Source organism: Zootermopsis nevadensis, unplaced genomic scaffold, assembly GCF_977971745.1.
Source record: "Zootermopsis nevadensis isolate Lab colony 2312 unplaced genomic scaffold, Znev_1.0 Znev_ptg000020l, whole genome shotgun sequence".
NCBI lineage: Eukaryota > Metazoa > Arthropoda > Insecta > Blattodea > Termopsidae > Zootermopsis > Zootermopsis nevadensis.
This window is the reverse complement of record NW_028259152.1, coordinates 8,474,926-8,494,490: the sequence shown is the minus strand read 5'-3', so window position 1 is coordinate 8,494,490 and position 19,565 is coordinate 8,474,926. Positions and strand designations below refer to the sequence as shown.

The following is a 19,565-nucleotide window of genomic DNA, read 5'->3' as shown; positions in this document are numbered from 1 at the left end:
GTACTAACATGTCCAGTCATTAGGGTAGAGGAATAAAATGACTGTAAATTTGCTTTCCATTTGTACGAGAATCCAACAATAAATTCGGACATAAAGTAGACAATGTGCAACGACAATTATTCGCAGAGGGGCCGGAATTCGAATTCAGGGTGCGGCATCTCTTTACCAATAATTCCGACTGGCCTCCAAAACTGACCATTTACCTCTATTATGAGATTGAGGGATCTTGTAGAAAGAAATTTCTTAAGAACTTATAATTTTTATTACAGTGTTCACTAGAGTCCGTCACCGTTACTTGTCCTGAACTAATAGAATCCAGTCCATACCTTCGCTTATTATTCTAATACGCGTTCTAATATTATCCTTCAATTTATATTTGATTACTTAGGCGGCACATGTAGTACGCATGGTTAAATGATACATGCGATTCGGTGTGAAATTCTCAGTGAAACAGACAGTTTCGAAAAAGCACGAGAAGATGGCAGCATAAAATTAAAAGTCTTAGGTTAAAGACACAGAATAATAATATTTTGTAAAATGAGCCATTACTGAGAAATTTTACAAAATAAAGTTTGAGAAGTAGGCTTCAAACAGAGATCAAAATTAAATTAAAAAATCTGTGTCTTCTGCCGCCGTGTAGTCTAGTAGAAACTGATCTACGTTTCATATATGCTCACTGCCTCCATCATCAGGGCGATTTATATTTGTATTCTGATATTATTAATGTTCAGGGAATTTGGTTATGTCAGCGTCGTGTCGAGGTTGGACTGCAGGTAGCTGAATAGCCGATAGTGACTTGCGCACAGACCCCGGGGTCGTCCCAGACTTCTAGGGTTGCTTCCCCTCAGTAGCGTCATAGCGGGAGCGACAGTCAGACGTCACGCGTTGCGAGTCCACTTGAAGCCAGTGATACACGTTGTTCAGTTGGTGTCAGTCAATTCGCTGCACGGACTAAAAACCTCGAGATACTGGGCAAGTGACATCATCAATCTGATATCCATAAGCGCCAGGCCCGTTTTTTTTCTTTCACACGAAATTCTACGTCGCTATTGGAAGACGCAATGTTAATGTGTATTAATAATTTTATATCCTATTCATCTTTGTAATTTTCCTTCAAAATAAGATAAATTTTATTTTAAATGATAGAAACGGATGAAAATTACAAACATAACCTCACAAACTAAAACCTTTCGTCTTGTATGTTCATTGACAAAGTAGTTTATTTATGCCACTACTTACGTATACTGAGCTTGCTGTTATCCTCTTTGAAACACTTCACTTCACAAAGGATACATTTCGAGTGTATCATGATTTCGAACCGACATTAGGCGAGCTTTGATTTCACTACAGACACAGAAGTGTGGCGACGTTAATCTGTTGGAAACGGAATCAAATAAAGCCGAAGGTCTTGAATATTACATTCCAAAGAACTTCAAGATCGGCCTTGTGTTTCGAAGACATTCATCTACGTTTGCAAACGAGCATGCTTTACATTCTCGCCACGTTTTCTTTGTGCCACAGTAAGGCAGTTTAAAATACATCATTAGCATGAACACGCGTTTGAATCGACCAGGTATCTCTCTTTTGAATAAAGGAACTGTTGTGTAACTTAACAAACATATGACATCACAGAAGCTGTTAACATCTGACAAAATTTAATACCTTTATTAAAACACGACGTAAACGAACAGAGAAAATAAAGGCTGAAAGCGTGGTACAGGACATATGAAAACAAGTGAATAATTCATTAGTGTAGGGCGAATAAAACGCGAGGAAGAATTTCATCCATGCACGTGTTTTATGACGAAAGATATGTATAATACCTTTCAGTAAATTACCATGGCAACGATTAATATATAACCACCGATTTTAATCTTCGTATGTTATTTCAGTCACCCATATGTATGCTACCACGGTGAAGCTGTGCCGATTGTAGATTTTTGCTAACACGAGTACTTTTTTGGCGACTTGCGTGCTGGGTTATAAAAGTCGGTATTAATCACCTCATAAATTCATCACGAATTCAGACGCTAAGTGATACCATAAAAATTTAACAGTCCACTAATAATAAAAAGCATTTTATTTCAGGAGTGTTGTTTTTACTAACCGTCCTTTCAATTAGCTTTTGCTGTAATGGGGCATTAAGTAAATGTGTCAACGTTCTTTGAAAGCTCAATATTGTGTTGCGATATATGCCTATATTCATTACTCTACTGACGAAGTACATGACTGACTTATCAGAAGAGAATAAGGTGATAATGTAGGCAATGTTTCACAACGAAGCTAATTATATTCTCAAATTTTGGATATCTGAACATTTCAAAACTTAAAATTATTTTGTGTTCTGTTTTAACACTCTTACAGAAAACATAAAAACGCATATTAAATAGTTTTTTGTTCTAATTTAATTGAAAATGTTGCAGATCTTAGTAAATCGTGCGTAATCCGACTACAAGAACTCAATTTTTGTGCACAATTTTTTTGAAGTTTAACTGAATAATTTTTAAGTTAGGAGTAACTTCAAAATTGTCCATTCCATTCAACATTTAACAAAAATACATCTCGATAATAATGAAAGTGAGGAAGAGAGTGATTAATTAGAACTTATGACCGCGTCCAACTTTACACAATTTAAACGGTGGTTTCAGACAGATTCATTATGCACTCGAAACTAAGAAAGTGTCGGCGAAGTCCTCGTGCATCAAGCTGATGAGACATGATACGAACATGAATGAACAAAGTGACATCATGATGCAGTAACAATGGGCCGGCTGTGGTCGCTGGTACTACTGCCCGCCATGTTACTGACCACCCTGTGGTCCTTGAGTGGTGTCAAAAGTCACCTGAACCTGTTCATTAGCCAGGAAGAGGTCAGGAAGCTACTAGGTGAGTATTAGAACCCACTCACACATCTCGAAACGTTTGTACGATGCATGCAGAAATTTACTGTGTTCTGTCAGTGCGTTGATGTGCCATTTAAAAACTGACACATTAACCACAGTAGTAATTACATTAATAGTTAAAAAGGCTTATGTGTGGATATGTATATTATATATTTCAGACATACTTCCTATTTACTGTTAATGGTAAGGAAGATGACATAGTCATTGCTGTGTTTAGGAGCGCCTTTGGATTTGGAGTTCTTTTCGATGATCTAAACAGGAGCAAAAATTTTATCTCATTATCAGTATTCATGAAAAGAGCACTTGCGTTTCTGCATACGTCATCAATCATTGTTGCATTCTTTCAGACAGCAAAGCTACAGCTAAACAACTTTCACAGCGAGAAATGAATGTTCTGTTTTCTTTGTATATACTTAAATATTGAGCATATTTAACTATGTTTCAAACAGCAACTGAAGATATCTACATACGATCGAGATTTTTTTTGTTTACCAATTAAATGTAATGAGGATCTGTGGTTCTCAAATGCAATGCAGATTGTGGCATCGGATAAAAACGTTTATAGGGAAAGAAATTCTGAAAAGATCACAAACTTTAATTATTTATGGTACAAAATGCCACATAATCATGAAAATGACACCAGTAATACATCAGAGATGTAATTCTGTGTATGGTACCAGTATAACTAATACACCTCGAAAGTATACATAATGTTTTATAAAAGAGTAATGATTTTAACAGATTTGTATGGTTGTGAAATATGGGTGATAAGAGAAAGACAGGATAATTAAAAGTTTTAAACAACATTCTTGTCACATGCTGTTATGATGTTATACGACAAGCAGCAAAACGAACACTCAAGAGAAATATTAAATATATTTTACCTATGAAAGAGGGCAGAATTTATAGGACACAGCTGGACTTATTACATTTTAAAAACGGGAGATCAACGGTACGGAAAACGAACATCAAAGTAAAACCAACATGGGGAACGGATTAAAAAAAAGGTCTACGGAAATTACCATGCTGATTCCAAGAATCAGACTCCTTATTGAGAGATCGAAGTCATTCAACTGCTGGAGAAATTTTTGTCATTTTTCGGAACCCGAATGTATATTTTGTGTTCTGTTACTGATCTATATGAATCCAGCAGTTCACAATTTCCTAACAATCGTTTTAACATTATCTTCGGCTCTTCGCCTAGGTCTCCTAAGTGGCATCTATCATTCACATTTCACACGTCGATTTACATAAGCATTTATCGCTTCTCCCGTGCTTGCCAGTTGCCCCGTTCATCTTCTCATTGATTTGTATACCCCAATACGTGGCGAAGATTACGAACTCTGAAGCTTTTCATTCTCCTTTTATTACCTGTCTCTTAGGTCCGAATATTCTCAGCACGCTGTTCTCATATCCCCTGAATCTCGCACCTTCACAGGCCAAATTCAGACGAACAAATCGATTATAATGCCCCGCGACATTTTTCTTGGCGTCTTACAGAAGAGGGGTAGGGAGAGAGAGAGGTGCTCTGCTCTGCTCAGTACAAGCAAAGTAATAATATTCCTCCTTTATTCAGAAGTGTAGACCTGACACCGCTGCTAGAAATGTTTTTTGATCGGTGAATATCCACCTTGCCGCACCGTTGCAATAAACCAAACCGTCACGAGCCGATCCAAAATTGCAACTGTTAAAGAAACCGCCACGTAAACTGACGCGTACAATGCGTTCTGTGGTCCGAACAGGCCAAGAAATCTAACATGGGACACTGGATGATGAGAAGGCTAATTCTATGAACGATAAGCATTTTTTTCAGAAGGATTTTGTGGTCTGCCGGGTTACGACATTCTGAAGTGTTGTAAGTGATTACCAACTTTTCGAAGCAACGTACCGCCTCCATCTTCAATGTTTGTAATCAACTATAAGACTAATGAGCGTCGTAATACTTGAAAAAGCCAATCGACATTTTCATCGCCACGAGGATATCATGTCACGTACAATTTTTATGAAGGTCAATTACGAATTCGTGTCAAGTGTAGGTTTACTACGCAGGATTACCGAGGGCTATGATTTCATAAATTCTACAATGTACACTTTATACGGCCCCAAAATGATATTTAATCAAAATCCTTTAGGTTTAGTGTATTCAGACCGATGACATCCGTACAAAGTTTTCACTTCACGCATTTGTAGAGAAAACCAGATAAAACCAAAGTGATCGTCTGCGTTATAAACGCGGACAGTGGCATCTAAATCGTGCCCTCCCCCTCATTAAATTACTGCACAAATTTATCTGCATTCCCTTGGTTTCGATTAGCAGCCCTCTTTCTTCTTTGCATCTCGCCTCACACCGTCTCTAACACCTTCTCATTAACCACGAGCTCTCGTCTCCCCGTGAGTTCCAACGCCACTAAACAAAGCTCGCCTTACACCCCTATAAGCCTAGAACAACCCCTATACATCACAACATGCAGTCTCATTACCGCACACACTCTTCCCCCACTGTCACCTCATAAACGGGTGTCCACAGCGATTGCCTATTCCAAAGATATCTCGCATGTATTATTCATCTACTCAGTTTGACACGTCTCTTTAGTGATGTCTGTCCACATTGACTGTGACACGTAAGGCAGATTTATAGAACTCGTTCTCTTAATAAATCTGTTGGATTTTATATAGCACAAGTGGTGGATTCATCTGAGGCGATCGCCAGAATTAGACTGAGACAAAGTCTGGTACCTCGTTAATGTTGTTTGCGCATACTGACTCGTCTGAATAACATGCCTTAGATTTGTTCTGTTTCATGCCTGATACATTTTATGAGGCAACATTGCTGGATTATATACGTGACAAGTACATTGAATTGTATAAGAAAAGAACGCTGGATTTTTGATAAGACGATTGAGAAGGGTGTTGGACTGGATATGAGACCCGTACTTTGCTGAATATAAGACAAGACTTACAAACTTTCATATCAGTATTTATAAAACACCAGTGGTTTATTTTATATGAGATAAGAGTGTTGGAATTATGAAATAAAAATACTCGAATTTATGAGACGAGAGTTGGATTACGTGAGACTAAATTTTGGCTTTACAAGCTTTAGATTTATATGCGACCATTATATTGAATATTATCCTGTTAACGAATCACGTATTTTATCTGTAAGAAGTTGGCGAAATTTTATCTGGGAGTGACGTGTCAGATCGTATCTAAAACATGGATATTTGATTTGATGTAGCAATGGCACCGGGATAACTTCTATGGATGTTATCTCGTAGTGACACATTTAATTTTGTCTGCTACAGGGTTGTTAGTCTCTTTTCTTGTAGTCGTATCTGAGACAGGTCTGTTAGATTCTATCTCCCAGCTGCGCGCTAAGATTGTCATCTGTTGCAGATTTAGTAGATGCTGTCCCATTGCCTTATTTAATATTATCTAGAACAAGTGTTTTGGATATTTCTTGAGCTGACCTATCAGACTTTATCCGACTAACAACCGATCAGCTAAATATGAATAATCCGTGAATGGAAACTTCTGTACGTGGATCTTACAAAACTTCATCAGGGCGATGATGCTGGAGGCAGTAAGCACCTTTGAAACGTCAGAAAATTTACATGCGAAGTTACATGGCGCAACATCCCAAAAGACAGTCAACTTCATACTCGAAGAGAACATAAAACCTAAGTTGCTTAGCTCGTCTGCTTCGGAAACAAACATGTTTAATATAATTGAAAGATAATGTCTGGTATTGGTGGTGGTGGTGATTCAGATATCTTGGTATCTCGAATTAGAGCAATCGGATGTAGCATTGTTTTTTTTTTCGAATTCCTTCCCATTTACGAAGCTGTGGCAAAGTAAACCCTTTGTGCAGTCCTGTACTACAGTCGCCATTTGACGATCCCTCTAATTAGCGCTCCGTTCTGTCGGATTCGAAACAGCGTTAAACGAAAGTCACGTTCTTGCATGGCGCATTGTCAATTGCTCTGTATTGCCAGTTAATCATCTGACGATTATTTCAGCCGTTGGTCTACTAGAATATACTCTGACCACTACAGGCATGCAACTTCACGTTTCCACGCTTGGAATTGAAATAAAGACAGGTCTACAATTTTCCGTCGAGCTAGAGTTTGCTACGTCGCACGCAGGGGAGACCATGTCCGTTAATCACTGCTGCACAATATACTACAATCGTGATTCGAATGCCACGTCAAGCTGTCATATTTATCTTCGCCATCATAAAGGAAATTCTGCCCTTTGAGCGGTTTCTTTTAAAATATGGATTCCTATATTCATATTTGTCAGGCGGCTGAGATCAGGAATATCCAAGTGTCTTCATCTAGCCATCAACCACAACGGCACGAATCTAATCATGATTACTAACGATGGAATCCTATTTGCGGACCTGTTAATTGCAAGCCAGCTGTCTTGTGTGTTGAACAGCCACAAGATTTCTCTTCCTTAGATAAACAATTCTGTACTATTTTTCATGCCCTAACATGTTGTGATTAGACATGAGTCCAGCCCTGTAAGTCTCCCTAGGGGAATGGCAACGATTGTCCTGTAACACTAGCATCCCTGCATTAGTCACACCCCAAACCCCATCATTATGAACCCGTATACAAAACGACAATCAGCTCGTCATCTCCGGTTTCCAACATACTACGACCAATCCGAGCAATTTCCTGCCTGCTAATGGCAGTCAAGGTTGCTTCATTCATATAGTTCAGTGCTAAAATTAACACAAGATTGCAGTATGTTCAACTCATTCGATTTTCATCAGAAAGATAATAAGCTTGTCAAATTGGTCTCGTTAAAGGGAAAACCGGGTATATAAAATTAATTTGTCCTGACAAATCTGTTTTAATTTTAGAAATTTGACAAACGAATCCATTTCCAACTCTTACAACGCCGAAACGGACTTGAAACGAACTTTTATTTCAAGAGACTCAAAGCCCCGGTATCAACTCCATTCTCTAAAGATATACAAACATTACCGACCAGTCAAAAGCAGCGTACCTGTACAGTTTGGAGCATGGGAACTGTTAACGGCGTGAATTGTGGTCACCTGTATTCCGCTGGATGCCCCAAGTTGTTTGATTTATTGTTCCCCGTCCTGCAATCTATTCGTCCGATAACCGCAAGCAACGTGTCCATTCAATTTATGGATATCCCACTTGGTTTTTAAGCTCCTCGCGTTAATTTGTTTGTTTGCTCAGCTAAAGTTTAACTCGGCTAACATGCAGTTCTGCATGTGTAATATATTTCACGTGACGTCATCTCTCAAACACGCAACACGCCACTCATTATAAATCCGTTACACTTTTAAATTGAAATGCGCAGTGCTGCCAAATGACAATGTAATTTATTGCGCATCGCGTTGCTCAGTGTGTGGTTGTTATTGTAACAATTGCCTGAATATAACAAGCCTCCAGCAACCTGTTTGATTCCTTCTTGTTCTTAACGGGAACGTGTTAAGGCAGGGGTTCTCAGCTTGCGGCCTGCAAGCAGAACACCGATGTTTTGTAAGGCCCACACATGTTTGTAACATTGTTTACGATGACACATAGTTACTGCAAATAAAATAACATGCTATTTTATTGTAATTAGTATTATGTAGCACCTATCGCTATGAGAAACTGTAAGTTGAACAAGAATAATAACAGAAATCAAGAAGAAGGAAACGTTTTACTGATGAACACTAGGACAGATTCATGCTACTTACAACAACTGAAATTAACGCGAAATTATAGAAATAAAATCCGCATCAAATATCTCATTAATGACCATTTTTTTATAAAAAATTGAGCAAGCCTAATGTGTGAACATGTTTCCACTAATAAGTTTTAGTAAATTATCCTCTTGTTTCGAATAAATTTCCCTCGCGTGAGCTGCAGAGATGATACTGAATCTGTTAATTACATAGAGTAGGGCACCTCATTAGAAGCTGACGGTTGGCCAATTGCTAAAACATTTCCCCGCCTTTAATGGAACCGGATGATTCAGAGTTGTGTTCGCTGGATTGAACTGGGTGGGTTTTCGTTAACACAGGGAATTAATTGCTATATAATTCCATATATTTCTTCACCAAGTCTGTAACTATAATTTTTAAGAAAGGCAATGTTCCATGAGTTGATTACGGAACTTTATATTTGGGGGATCGGCCAGTCGTAAGGTAGGGCAACACAACGGAAATGCATTAATACCGTAATTGGGATTCGATACTGCGTTTTTAGTTTTTCAAGGCGCCAAAGATTTACATTAAGATGGCTGTCTTCTGTGTTGCTGCACCATGTAGTCAGTATAGAAGTTTACCCTGTACCAGACTACACGGCGCTACTGCCCAGAAGACAGTCATCTTTGGACTCACCGCCACGTAAACCTCAAATCCTACGGGTTATAGCCTGTCGATTAATGCAAAATATTTTAGCAGGATACAAAATAAACTGATGTAATAAATAAATATACGTAATAAACCACGAAACCAAAATTTGCAAAAGGTACCAGAAAAAGTAGGCAATAAATAAATAATTTGAAAACACAGACTGTTAAAAATATAACAAAGTATTTGAGAATAATAACAAATGTAAATGAGGTTCATGATTAAATCAGAGGAATAAATACGTAAAATGTTTGATAATATTATTTCTTAACATTACACCAACGTTCCAAAATACAAACCAATGTTTCCAGTTGTTTTATACGGTACGAAACGTCTTATTGCCCTGAGAAAAAGTCACAAATCTGAAATGTTTGAAAACAAAGCGATCAGGTAAACATTTGGATCCAAGGATGAGAATCGAGTTTTGTTAGGTCACCTCTAAAAGCCCACAGCTTACTTGCAGGACTGGCATTCGATCCGTCCCGTAGTTCGTCAGAGTACTTCAGGGGAATGCCAACAGGAAACTGAGACGACTACAGTGTTTTGTTTTGTGTTCAGAGACCGGGAAGTCCCAAGGGAGCGATATAAAGTCCTGGTATTCCTCAATCGTTTCGACAGGCAGTATAAGAATTTTCTCCTCAGCAAAGTGAAGATGAACAAGAAATGCAAAAGCATTCGAACCATTTGAATAATGCTTTTAAAGCTCGGTTTGAAGAACATGTCAAAGAGAAAACTCTTCTTTTTAAATAAATATATTTGCAGATGCATGTAGGTATTTCAGTTTTCTATATACGAACATGGAAAGAGATGAGAATTGAGATTCTCGCAGTGACGACTATGAAGATGGCTGTCTTGTGGAATCTGGTGGACATTGGCTGACGTTTCAGAGATATTTACTGTCTTATATCATAAGAAAGGCAGAAAGAACCGCTGAAACGTCGGCCAAAATCCACCAGATTACATTGTGAAACATTCCACAAGACAGCCATCTTCATATTCGTTGACCTGAAATATCACACGCGACATCTTAAATCTGCGTTCATTCAATACAATTTCTGAACAATGGATGTGGTCTCTTTACTCAAGGACAATGTGAAGAAGCGTGAAAACCTAAACATGACACATTCGGTGTCAAAACATGTACGGTCGCCATGAAACATAATTATAATTGGCCTAGTGACTTTTGTGTAGAATCAAATTAGTGACATTTATTGAATATAAAATACTCATTGGGAATTATCCAATATAGACCAATGTTTGTGATTCGAAACAGCCGTTCACCCCCATTTAGTGTCAAGACTAAGTAAGAATTCTTACAACTGCAACTCCACCCTCGAAGGCGAGCTGCTTAACCACAGAGGTTATTTGATTTGCATTTCGCTGTTTCTTTCACTCACTTACAACAACTGGCAACAGTTCATCAGCTACTAGCAGCTGATTTGACACAGGCAGAATTTACACTTTGGCACAAATCGCTTTTAATTTTATTGTCGACCACAGGAGAAAGATCGACTGTCAAGGTATGGCAGTTAACACGTCAGCTTTGAATACAGGTATCTCGGTTCATACTGAAACCAAGGAACAGTCAGCAGTTTAATCTTTCCCTCAGTTCAAGAATTAAATTATGGAATAGTCCACGACCGCTTCCTTTTGCGTCCGTAATAATCCCATACATTATCGTTGACATAAACGCATTATTTTAAATGCGACAAATGGATGTTGGACTATTCAAACATTTATGCATTCCTTGCTGGTTCAGCTTCCCTTTTTGATTTTGAGTAGCGTTTCTTTTCGTGTTAAAGTAACTTCAAGTTTTCTGTTAAACGTGGAATTTTAAGTATACTTTAGTCTGAATGGCTACAGAGAATGCTAATGTTCATATTTATATGTATTTGTAGACGCTGAGTATTTAGTGTCGGATGATATGATAATTAACAAGTAATGAATTTAAGAGATATGTAAGTAAGCGGTCATGTCATATCTTAAGTTACTAACCAGGAATAAGCCTGGAAGGACTCAGGACTATAAATATACTGACTATATAATTATGCTGCTTAGTGGTGTGAATAACCATTCTACAGGACACTGTAAAGAAACATCAAATAACTATAAAATGCAAAGTAATTATGTCTGGCAACTTTGCTTATAGCTCGAAGTTATGATATTTCTTTATGATTAAGTTCAGGCAAGCAAGGCCTTGACTTTTGACTAGAGCTTTGTTTACCTGCGTCACACAGTATCAACATACAAATAAGATCCAGGGAAAAAAAATCGACTGCCACTGTGAAATAAAATAGCCATGAAGCACTGTGCATTTTCATGCCGGGTTGTTTCATTGTATTTCTCCCTAGATAACATCGGTCTATGTGTTTCATAAGTTATTGCTCAATTTTCAGAGATTTCGTGTGAAACCGCACTAACCAGCCCGTGAGACGCCTGGAATATCCCACAGTTAATTCCGTCCATGATATCTGAATTGCAAAAGCAGTACAAGCGACGTGAATTTGTGTCAGATGCAATTCGAATCGGCGCCACTAATTCTGGGTCGTTTATATTTTCTTGCGATTATAAACTGGAGAGTTCTGAGTTTATATTCCCGGCAGGAATACTAGGGAATTTCTCCAAGAAAAATCACGATTTAGAGATGGGAACTAGTTCTATCGTAGGATTAGAGGTTGTCTAGACTCAGTACGAAGACAGCTGTCTATTGCGCCGTGTAATATGTTAGAAGATTACCAACGTTTCACAGATCCTTGGTGCCTCCATTATCAGGGCGATGGGTCATCGACCTGATGGTGGAGAAAATAAGAGATCGATTCAATGCAACCAGTTCAGGACGGAATCCAATGACGAGCTTTTGTGAATCTTCGGGTTTCATAGAAGCAGGTAGATTCTTGATCAGCTTTTGAAGAAAGTCCTAGAGCAAAGAGTTATTTTGTTTTGCCACACCAAAATTTCATGTATTCCTTATACAATTTCCTGGTTATATATTCTTTATTTTGTCTTAGTGACAACAAATTTTCAGAAACAAAAAAGTCACAATACTTAACACCTAGGGTGTTATGGTAGAGTCCCGTCTTAGTCTCTTTATAAACCATTCGTTCCACCTGATACTAAAATCAACAGATAGCTGTAAAACCCTCATCTCTGTACACACCCCTATGCCATCTCGGTCACGTATTTATTATCACAGTATTTTATAGACTATTTTAAAACCAGATTCTGTTATCGTATTTCCGACACAGAATCCGCATCGTGGTGTAAACATAGCAACTTGTTTTGTTACAAAATTATACTTTGTTATCAGAGAATTTCTCACACGTCGTTTGTTTGTGCAGTTTACGGTCCATTTATTTTAGAGAGCTTTAACATTTCTAGCACAAACATTCACACGCAAATGAAGCATTATAAAATATCACACAAATATATCTTTATGCGTTCTTTGCTCCAAGTACAAGCAAAAGTACTTTTCAATGTGGAACGTTGTGGATCTAACCTATTTCGATTAAATGCGGATCTCCTGTCAACTCAGCACGTAGCGTCCTCAAGTTTGCGGCTGGAACGGGAGGTCTGAAGACATGGATTGTTGATGATTCGCGGGCAGCCCAATAGTATTCAGCTTCCTGTTTGATAGTTGGACGTAAAACAAAAAATTACAAAATGTCAAACCGGGCACCAGACTCGAATTCTATTTCACGGCCTACTGAGTCCAGTGACGGAATCCTGTGAAAACGGTAATGAATTATTGGGTGTCACAGAAGATGGATGGGAATTTGCTTTCGTGTACATTGCATATGTAAAAAAATTTAAATTCCTTCTAGAATTCAAGAAAAAAACATGCATGTTAAAGTGGATTTCAGATAAATACTATGTGAATATTTAGAATGGATTCAGCTTGCTCAGAATAGGGTAAAATCTAAGGGTTCTACGAAAACTAATCAGTCTTCGGATTTCATTGAAGAGTTAATATCTTAAGCACTTGAGTATTATATTTTTATAAGACCGTGTACCATGTAATAAGTTACAACATACCTGTATCTAACATCTTCAGAAGTACCTGAGAACTAATGTAATTGAACACCTCTCCTGTACCAAGGTGGAAACAAAGCTCGGTATAGTATCCAGAGACAGATGGGCGCTCGTTTAAAGCGCTGCGTCTCTAAGGCTAATTGTCCGGAGAGATTTAACTGGTACATACGATTTTAACTCAAACGAAGAGGGGAAAATGAAATAAAATCAAAGTCGGCCCACAGAAAAGAGACGGAGAAAAGATGAACAAACTAAGATAAAGGAAGACAAAAAGAAGAAAATGAATAAATGAATTGGTTTAAAGTAGATTTATCATGTAAGTTGGTAATGTAGAAGCAAATCATGAAATTTATGTTTATTATGATTAATGAGTTTCAGTCTGTCGTCTGGAGACACTGATATATTTTACCTGGCTTAAATCATTTTTCTGAATTCACTGTCACTCATGAGGACTCACGTCTTTATTTTACTATACTTTTACATATTAAAACATATATACACACACTGTCTTTGGAATGTAGCAATTGTAGAGTAACAAAACTAACACTGTGTAAGAAGTAAATATATATATCCCAAACGTACATAACTTCCATTTCCTGTTTCAGGCTTTTCATACAGAATTTACTGTCACTTATGCAACTTTTCCGTTTGAAACTACAAGTTCAAGTTCCTCATTCCAGAATTCGCATGAGGTCACGTCAAGACCCGGGCTAGATTAAAGACAACCACAAAGTCGAAACTCGTTTTCATTGGCTACATTTCCTTTTTCGCTTATTTTCTGTGATCCAAGCAAACATAACCAGAGACCTCGACCTCATCAAGTTACCAGCAGGGCTTAAAAAAATACGGTCTTCAGCTCGCGTGAGGAAAGTTTAACTTGCCAGCCGCGACCAGAAATTCACAATAGTCATATATATATCAACGGAATTTGTTTCAGTACCTGTTCTTTTAAATTTATCTTAATATGTTCACAGTACCTTTCCATCCATTCTTATGCTGTGACAACCGGAATGTGAATAACTAATGGGTTTAACGTGTAAGTGAGTAGATTACAGTAAACCAAAAAAACGAAATCATTACTCCAAGACTATCCAAATGCGAGCTTAACTTAGAGCTATATGTGTGATAACCCGCTGTTTGGTTAGAAAAATCGCACACTTTATTTGTTGGTTATTATTATTATTATTATTTAGTGTTCTGTCTGACGACAGGTCCATATGAACAGGATCCTTCCATCCTTTTCTCGGACTGGGACCTGTTCATATACGTTCTTGGCAGATGATCCAGAAGTGGTTTGCCATTGCCTTCTTTTGTGTGTGAGTGGAGTAATTGTTGGGATGCCACGGAGAAACCGGGGAAGCCCCCGGAGGAAGACTCCGTGTTGCCTTGCCCAACATAAGTTATAAATTCGGGTACCGCCGGGAATCGAACCCGAGACCCCAGGATTACAAGGCCAGCATGAGCATAAAGCAACGGTAGAATAGCGATAAACAGCGAGAAATTCTAACAACTTCGTCCGCCATGAATCCCATGTAGGTTATTCTGGGATCAAAACCGAGTAGATTACAGCACTTATAAGAAAATCCATTCCACTTAATTTCTGATTATTGATTTACGGTGTTATATGTGAGAAAATAAATTTCAGGACGTCCGAATGATAATATATACAAATATTTCTAATCTCATCATTGTTGACAGTTTAAAAGTTAGTAAAATACAAGACAGATTTTCTTTTTAGTTCCCCATGAATTACTATTTCCTTCGTCGGCGAAATACGTACGAACCAAGCACAGACTTGGCCAGCGCCTACGCCATCACCTGACTTCAGAACCAAGTTTTAATAAATGATACGTTTCGTGGGAACGGAACGGGATCGAAGGTTTATTCTTCTTTATCACGTGATGCGTGTCTGTCGTGCCGGACTGGAATTTCCGGTGACGTGGCGTCTCGATGCTAAATCTGTTACGTAATCAGGGCTCCTATAATCGGTTTACTGGTACTGTAGGAAGAATACGAGGATTTCAACTGGATTGTCTGATACTGTTTGGTTGTTAATAATCATAATCACTAGTACGTTAAGATCACTGGATCACTTGAAACGAAAGATCAATAAAGATCACGTACGCAGATGTTCCAAAGGCAAATCCCGCTCTAAAACCACTAACTCTGTATTTTGCCCACACAATCTGTTTGTGAGTTTTGCACCGTTCACTGTGTAAAAAGAAAGAATTTCCTTTCCTTTTCAAGCCGAAGTTTAGCTAAATAGCGACACGTCCAAACGGTTTGTAATCTGGAGTTCCCATTTCCGATTACGCGTGATTTACATTCGTCCCTTAACGCAAATACGACGATAGGAAATAGTAACAGCCGGCATCCTCGTCTTTCAGCATCCAATCCAATTCATAATCAACAACAAATCTCTTATTTGCCACTATATAATCCGACTATGAATAAATAAACTAATCAGTCACTAAACACGCGAGTCTTTGTCTATCAGTGAATAAGCTGATTAGTGAGTTACATAGTTAATAGCCAGAAGATTGTAGCTCCCAGAAATCAATCAATTAGCCTGTCTCCGCAACATTCATCCAGTGCGTTAATCAATCCAACTTTCCCCGTCAGTTAATACTTTAACAGTAACTGTAGACACAGTTTGCTTTAGACTGATTTAGAATTTAGAACAATCAACGTCTCTCGAACTTCAGTATCTTTATATGTTCCTCATATCCGTGCTTTGATCCTTGTCTTGATTTCATATACGATAGAAGCAAGGTAATGGGAGGATGAGAGGACTATTCAAAACGCTTCAGGAGTTACGAAATTAATACGCCCCTTGCTTGTTATTAGTTTAATATTTGCTACACGCCTTTATATATTCAACGTGACACGCGGTAAAATAGCATCCACGTGATATATTACGTTATTAGAACACTTTGCGACGAGGTAATATTGATTTCCCGAGTCTGCATCCTTCTACTGCTGATGGTCTCTTTCTCACTCAGAACACCGAACGAAATTCTTCAGCTCCTCTTTTCCGCATCCATCAGCAAGGCTCTTTAGTCTCGGCTCCTTTTATTTTTAAACGAAACACAGCTGAGATTTCAGGTTATCGCAACGGTGAGTCTAAAGATGGCTGTCTTCTAGGATGTTACGCCACGTAGTCTGGTAGAAGTTTATCGAAGTTGCAGAAGTGCTTACTGAATTCATCATCAGGGCGCTGTTAATGGGTGCATCAAGCACTTCTTCAATGTCGGTAAACTTGTGCCAGATTATACGGTGCAACATCCTAGAAGACAGTCATGTTCAAGAACAGAGTTATTCCGAATTAGGTATCATTCGAAGAAATCGAATGAAGGTTCAATGATATTGTAAAGTAAATGTTTTATAGCGGTACTTGTTTCACATTAAAAGAGAAATGGTTTGCAAGACGATTCAGTAGCATTAAAGAAGCGCATATAATTAAAATTTTGCAAGGGTTAAAATAAATCTGTAGGTTGGTTCTGGAAGACATCGGATAATAAATAAGAAACGGAAAGGTTCAGTAAAATACGAAAAGGCGAAAGCTTCCTACGGGTCCTTCGGCCGTAGGTAATATTAGATAGGGCGACTGAACCGATTAAAATAAATATTCTTATTAAGTATCAACATAAAAGTATATTTAAGTCTTCAAGTAAGTGTTAACCTTGTTTCGTCGAAGAGTTTGGCAAGCAAAATTTTGATTTCTGTTTCAATTAAAAACTCCAGTGTATATTTCGCCGTTGAAACCAAATCTCACCAAACAGGATGATTAAAGTCGTATCACATCTGTCTTGTAATAGGAAGGTACCCTGTTGAGGAAGAGGCACGGATTCTCGTGAATTTGTCGTTGTATTACCTCAGTCCTTCTGGCGAATACCGACCACAGAACACACCCACATAATTTTCTTCCAATTCTTCTCGACTCTAAATAATATAACCTAAGAATAAAGTAAAATAAATTAAAAAATTACACGCGTCTTTATATTAACAACACATCGAACTGACACGCACTACGGCATCCCACAGTAGCTGTAATAAAAGAAATTTCCCGAAAGAATTTAAGCCGGCGGGACATTCAGCTGGGCCCGTAGCCGGCCTTTTCTTGGGTTCTCGCTGCTCCAGCAAGGGGTGCGACATTCATGCACTGAACAGCATCAGATACAGTTGGGTAAACCTTCTCAGCACAGATCCGGCGCGGGAACGATAAGAACACGACCCTTGCCTGACTGCAGCCCCTACAAGGCCGATTACGCCAAGAAACAGTAGACCCTTCTTGTTAACACAGTTCCTACTTTACTTGTCAGACAGACAGACTGGCCTACAGGGGAGCGAAGGAAGTCTACGGTGACTAATTTTCCCGCCAAACGCATACTCCACCAGACCCCGCCACAGCCTCATTTGCACTACTTGCTACCACAGACGCCACCATCAGAACGTAATTCCAGTTCTCTGCATAAGCGTGACTGTTATTGGAACATACTTCAACTATTACATTTGTTAGCTTATTACAATATCTGCGATACGTGCGGTCGAATTCTGGGAACGCAGGTTCGAATCCCGTTGGAGATATTCCTGTGCGTTGTGCTTCTCTGTGTTGTCTTGCTGTATGCAGGTAGAGGCATTGAAATGCCGATTATCCGTCCAAGAAGTCCTACAGAATATCTAAGGATTGATAGCTTCAGATTGCCTTCCGAATCTGTACAGGCCTGAGGCCAGATTCACTAAAGCTAAAGAAGATAATTATTTATGAAACTTTTTAAAACCCTTTCAGTCCTATGAACATGAAATCTCACTTAGGAACATTTGCTTATTGTGCTGAATATCTTTGGATGTTGACAAAGTTAGCAAGAAGAAGATCTACCATCGTCTCCCTAAAGCTGAAACTAAGTGAGCATATATGATATTTTAACCAAAGGAAATGTACCGTGAAAATGTACAAACAGAATTAATCATGTTTATTTTTTCTAAAATTCAACAAGGAAAGTATATTAAATTTTAAAACGATTTGTTTAACTCCAGCAATACCAAGGTGGAAAATAATTCTAAGGTCCACAAATAACATGATCATCGTTTGCAATGAAATTATATTTCTATACATTAAGAGAGAAAATTTTATAATTGTTTCCTAGCGCTGCAAAGCTTCGTAGTTTTGATCTGAAAACCTCGCAAAGTGATAATTTATAGACTTCTTCGGAACTACATGGGTCATATAGAGGGGAAGACGCAGAATCAATTATAAACTTAAAAGAATATATAATAAAGCGACAGTAATTTGAAGATACTACCGCCAAATGTGCATGGAGGGACCGGGGAAATCCATCTCATAGGATAGCCAGCTTCCAGGTCCAGAATGGAATGCGGAAACTACCTTATATGAAACTACTTAACTGCGACGATCAATTTAGATCTTCGCCTTGCTGCAGCGGCAACTTTTATGACACCTTTGCACAGCGTAGGGTCTATACTTACTTTTACAGTCGGTATAATTTCTTTGAGGATGCTTCCTAAAATCAGAACGCAGTAATTGTAACAGAGAACGAGAAAAATCTTATTCACATATAAAAGTAATTTTTAGATATGAAAGGTCGAAAACAATATTTATCAAAAATATATTACCTCCCATGTAAATCGCAAAGAAGCAAATACTTTTCAGTATCAATCTCGCGAATACTCGGCGACCGACCTATTTCATATACTGCTATGAAAAAAGGCTTGTGTATTTTCAGATTAAAATGAAGAGTATGGAAAGGAATATGTTATGGAATTTTTATCAGCGCTTTAGGAATGAAGAAGTGAATTGCTCGGTGTGCACAATGAACTTAAACTTTTTGTTTTTTTATCTCAATAGGACCATTATTTAACTCGACAATTTTCGACTACTGTTGCTGTCTTCTCAATGTGGAATATGTTGAGTGCATTTAAACCCTTCTTGCTCTGACTGGCGTTAGAAACACGTCGTGGGATTCATGAATCAGGCCTGATTAAGTTCCACTGATAATCCTAAGGGGGCGGGGGGCGAAACTTGGAACATTAAGCTAATCGCGAATTTATTCTTAATTCTACGATTGGTCTGAAGCAGCGTACGTGCAAGTCCTGGAAAACAGACGTGGTTATTATAATGGAAGAAATAAACCTCAAAAGATGCAAGTGGAATCTAAAATTACGTGGTCATGTGATATACAGAATGAACGATACGTTGACGTGATGAATTTATACAATTAGCAAAAAATAAAGTA

The 19,565-nt window shown here is 38.2% G+C and overlaps 1 protein-coding gene across 1 annotated transcript in view; it reads left to right on the top strand.

Annotated features, from left to right (window-relative positions):
• The first annotated feature begins 831 nt into the window (after positions 1-831).
• LOC110835370 (inactive tyrosine-protein kinase Dnt) overlaps positions 832-19,565 on the top strand; it is a 170,400-nt gene continuing 151,666 nt past the window's right edge. The window contains exon 1 of the mRNA XM_022075512.2: positions 832-2,886. Within this exon, the coding sequence (XP_021931204.1) occupies positions 2,763-2,886 (124 nt within the window). The 5' untranslated portion in view covers positions 832-2,762. The remainder of the gene's footprint in view (positions 2,887-19,565) is intronic.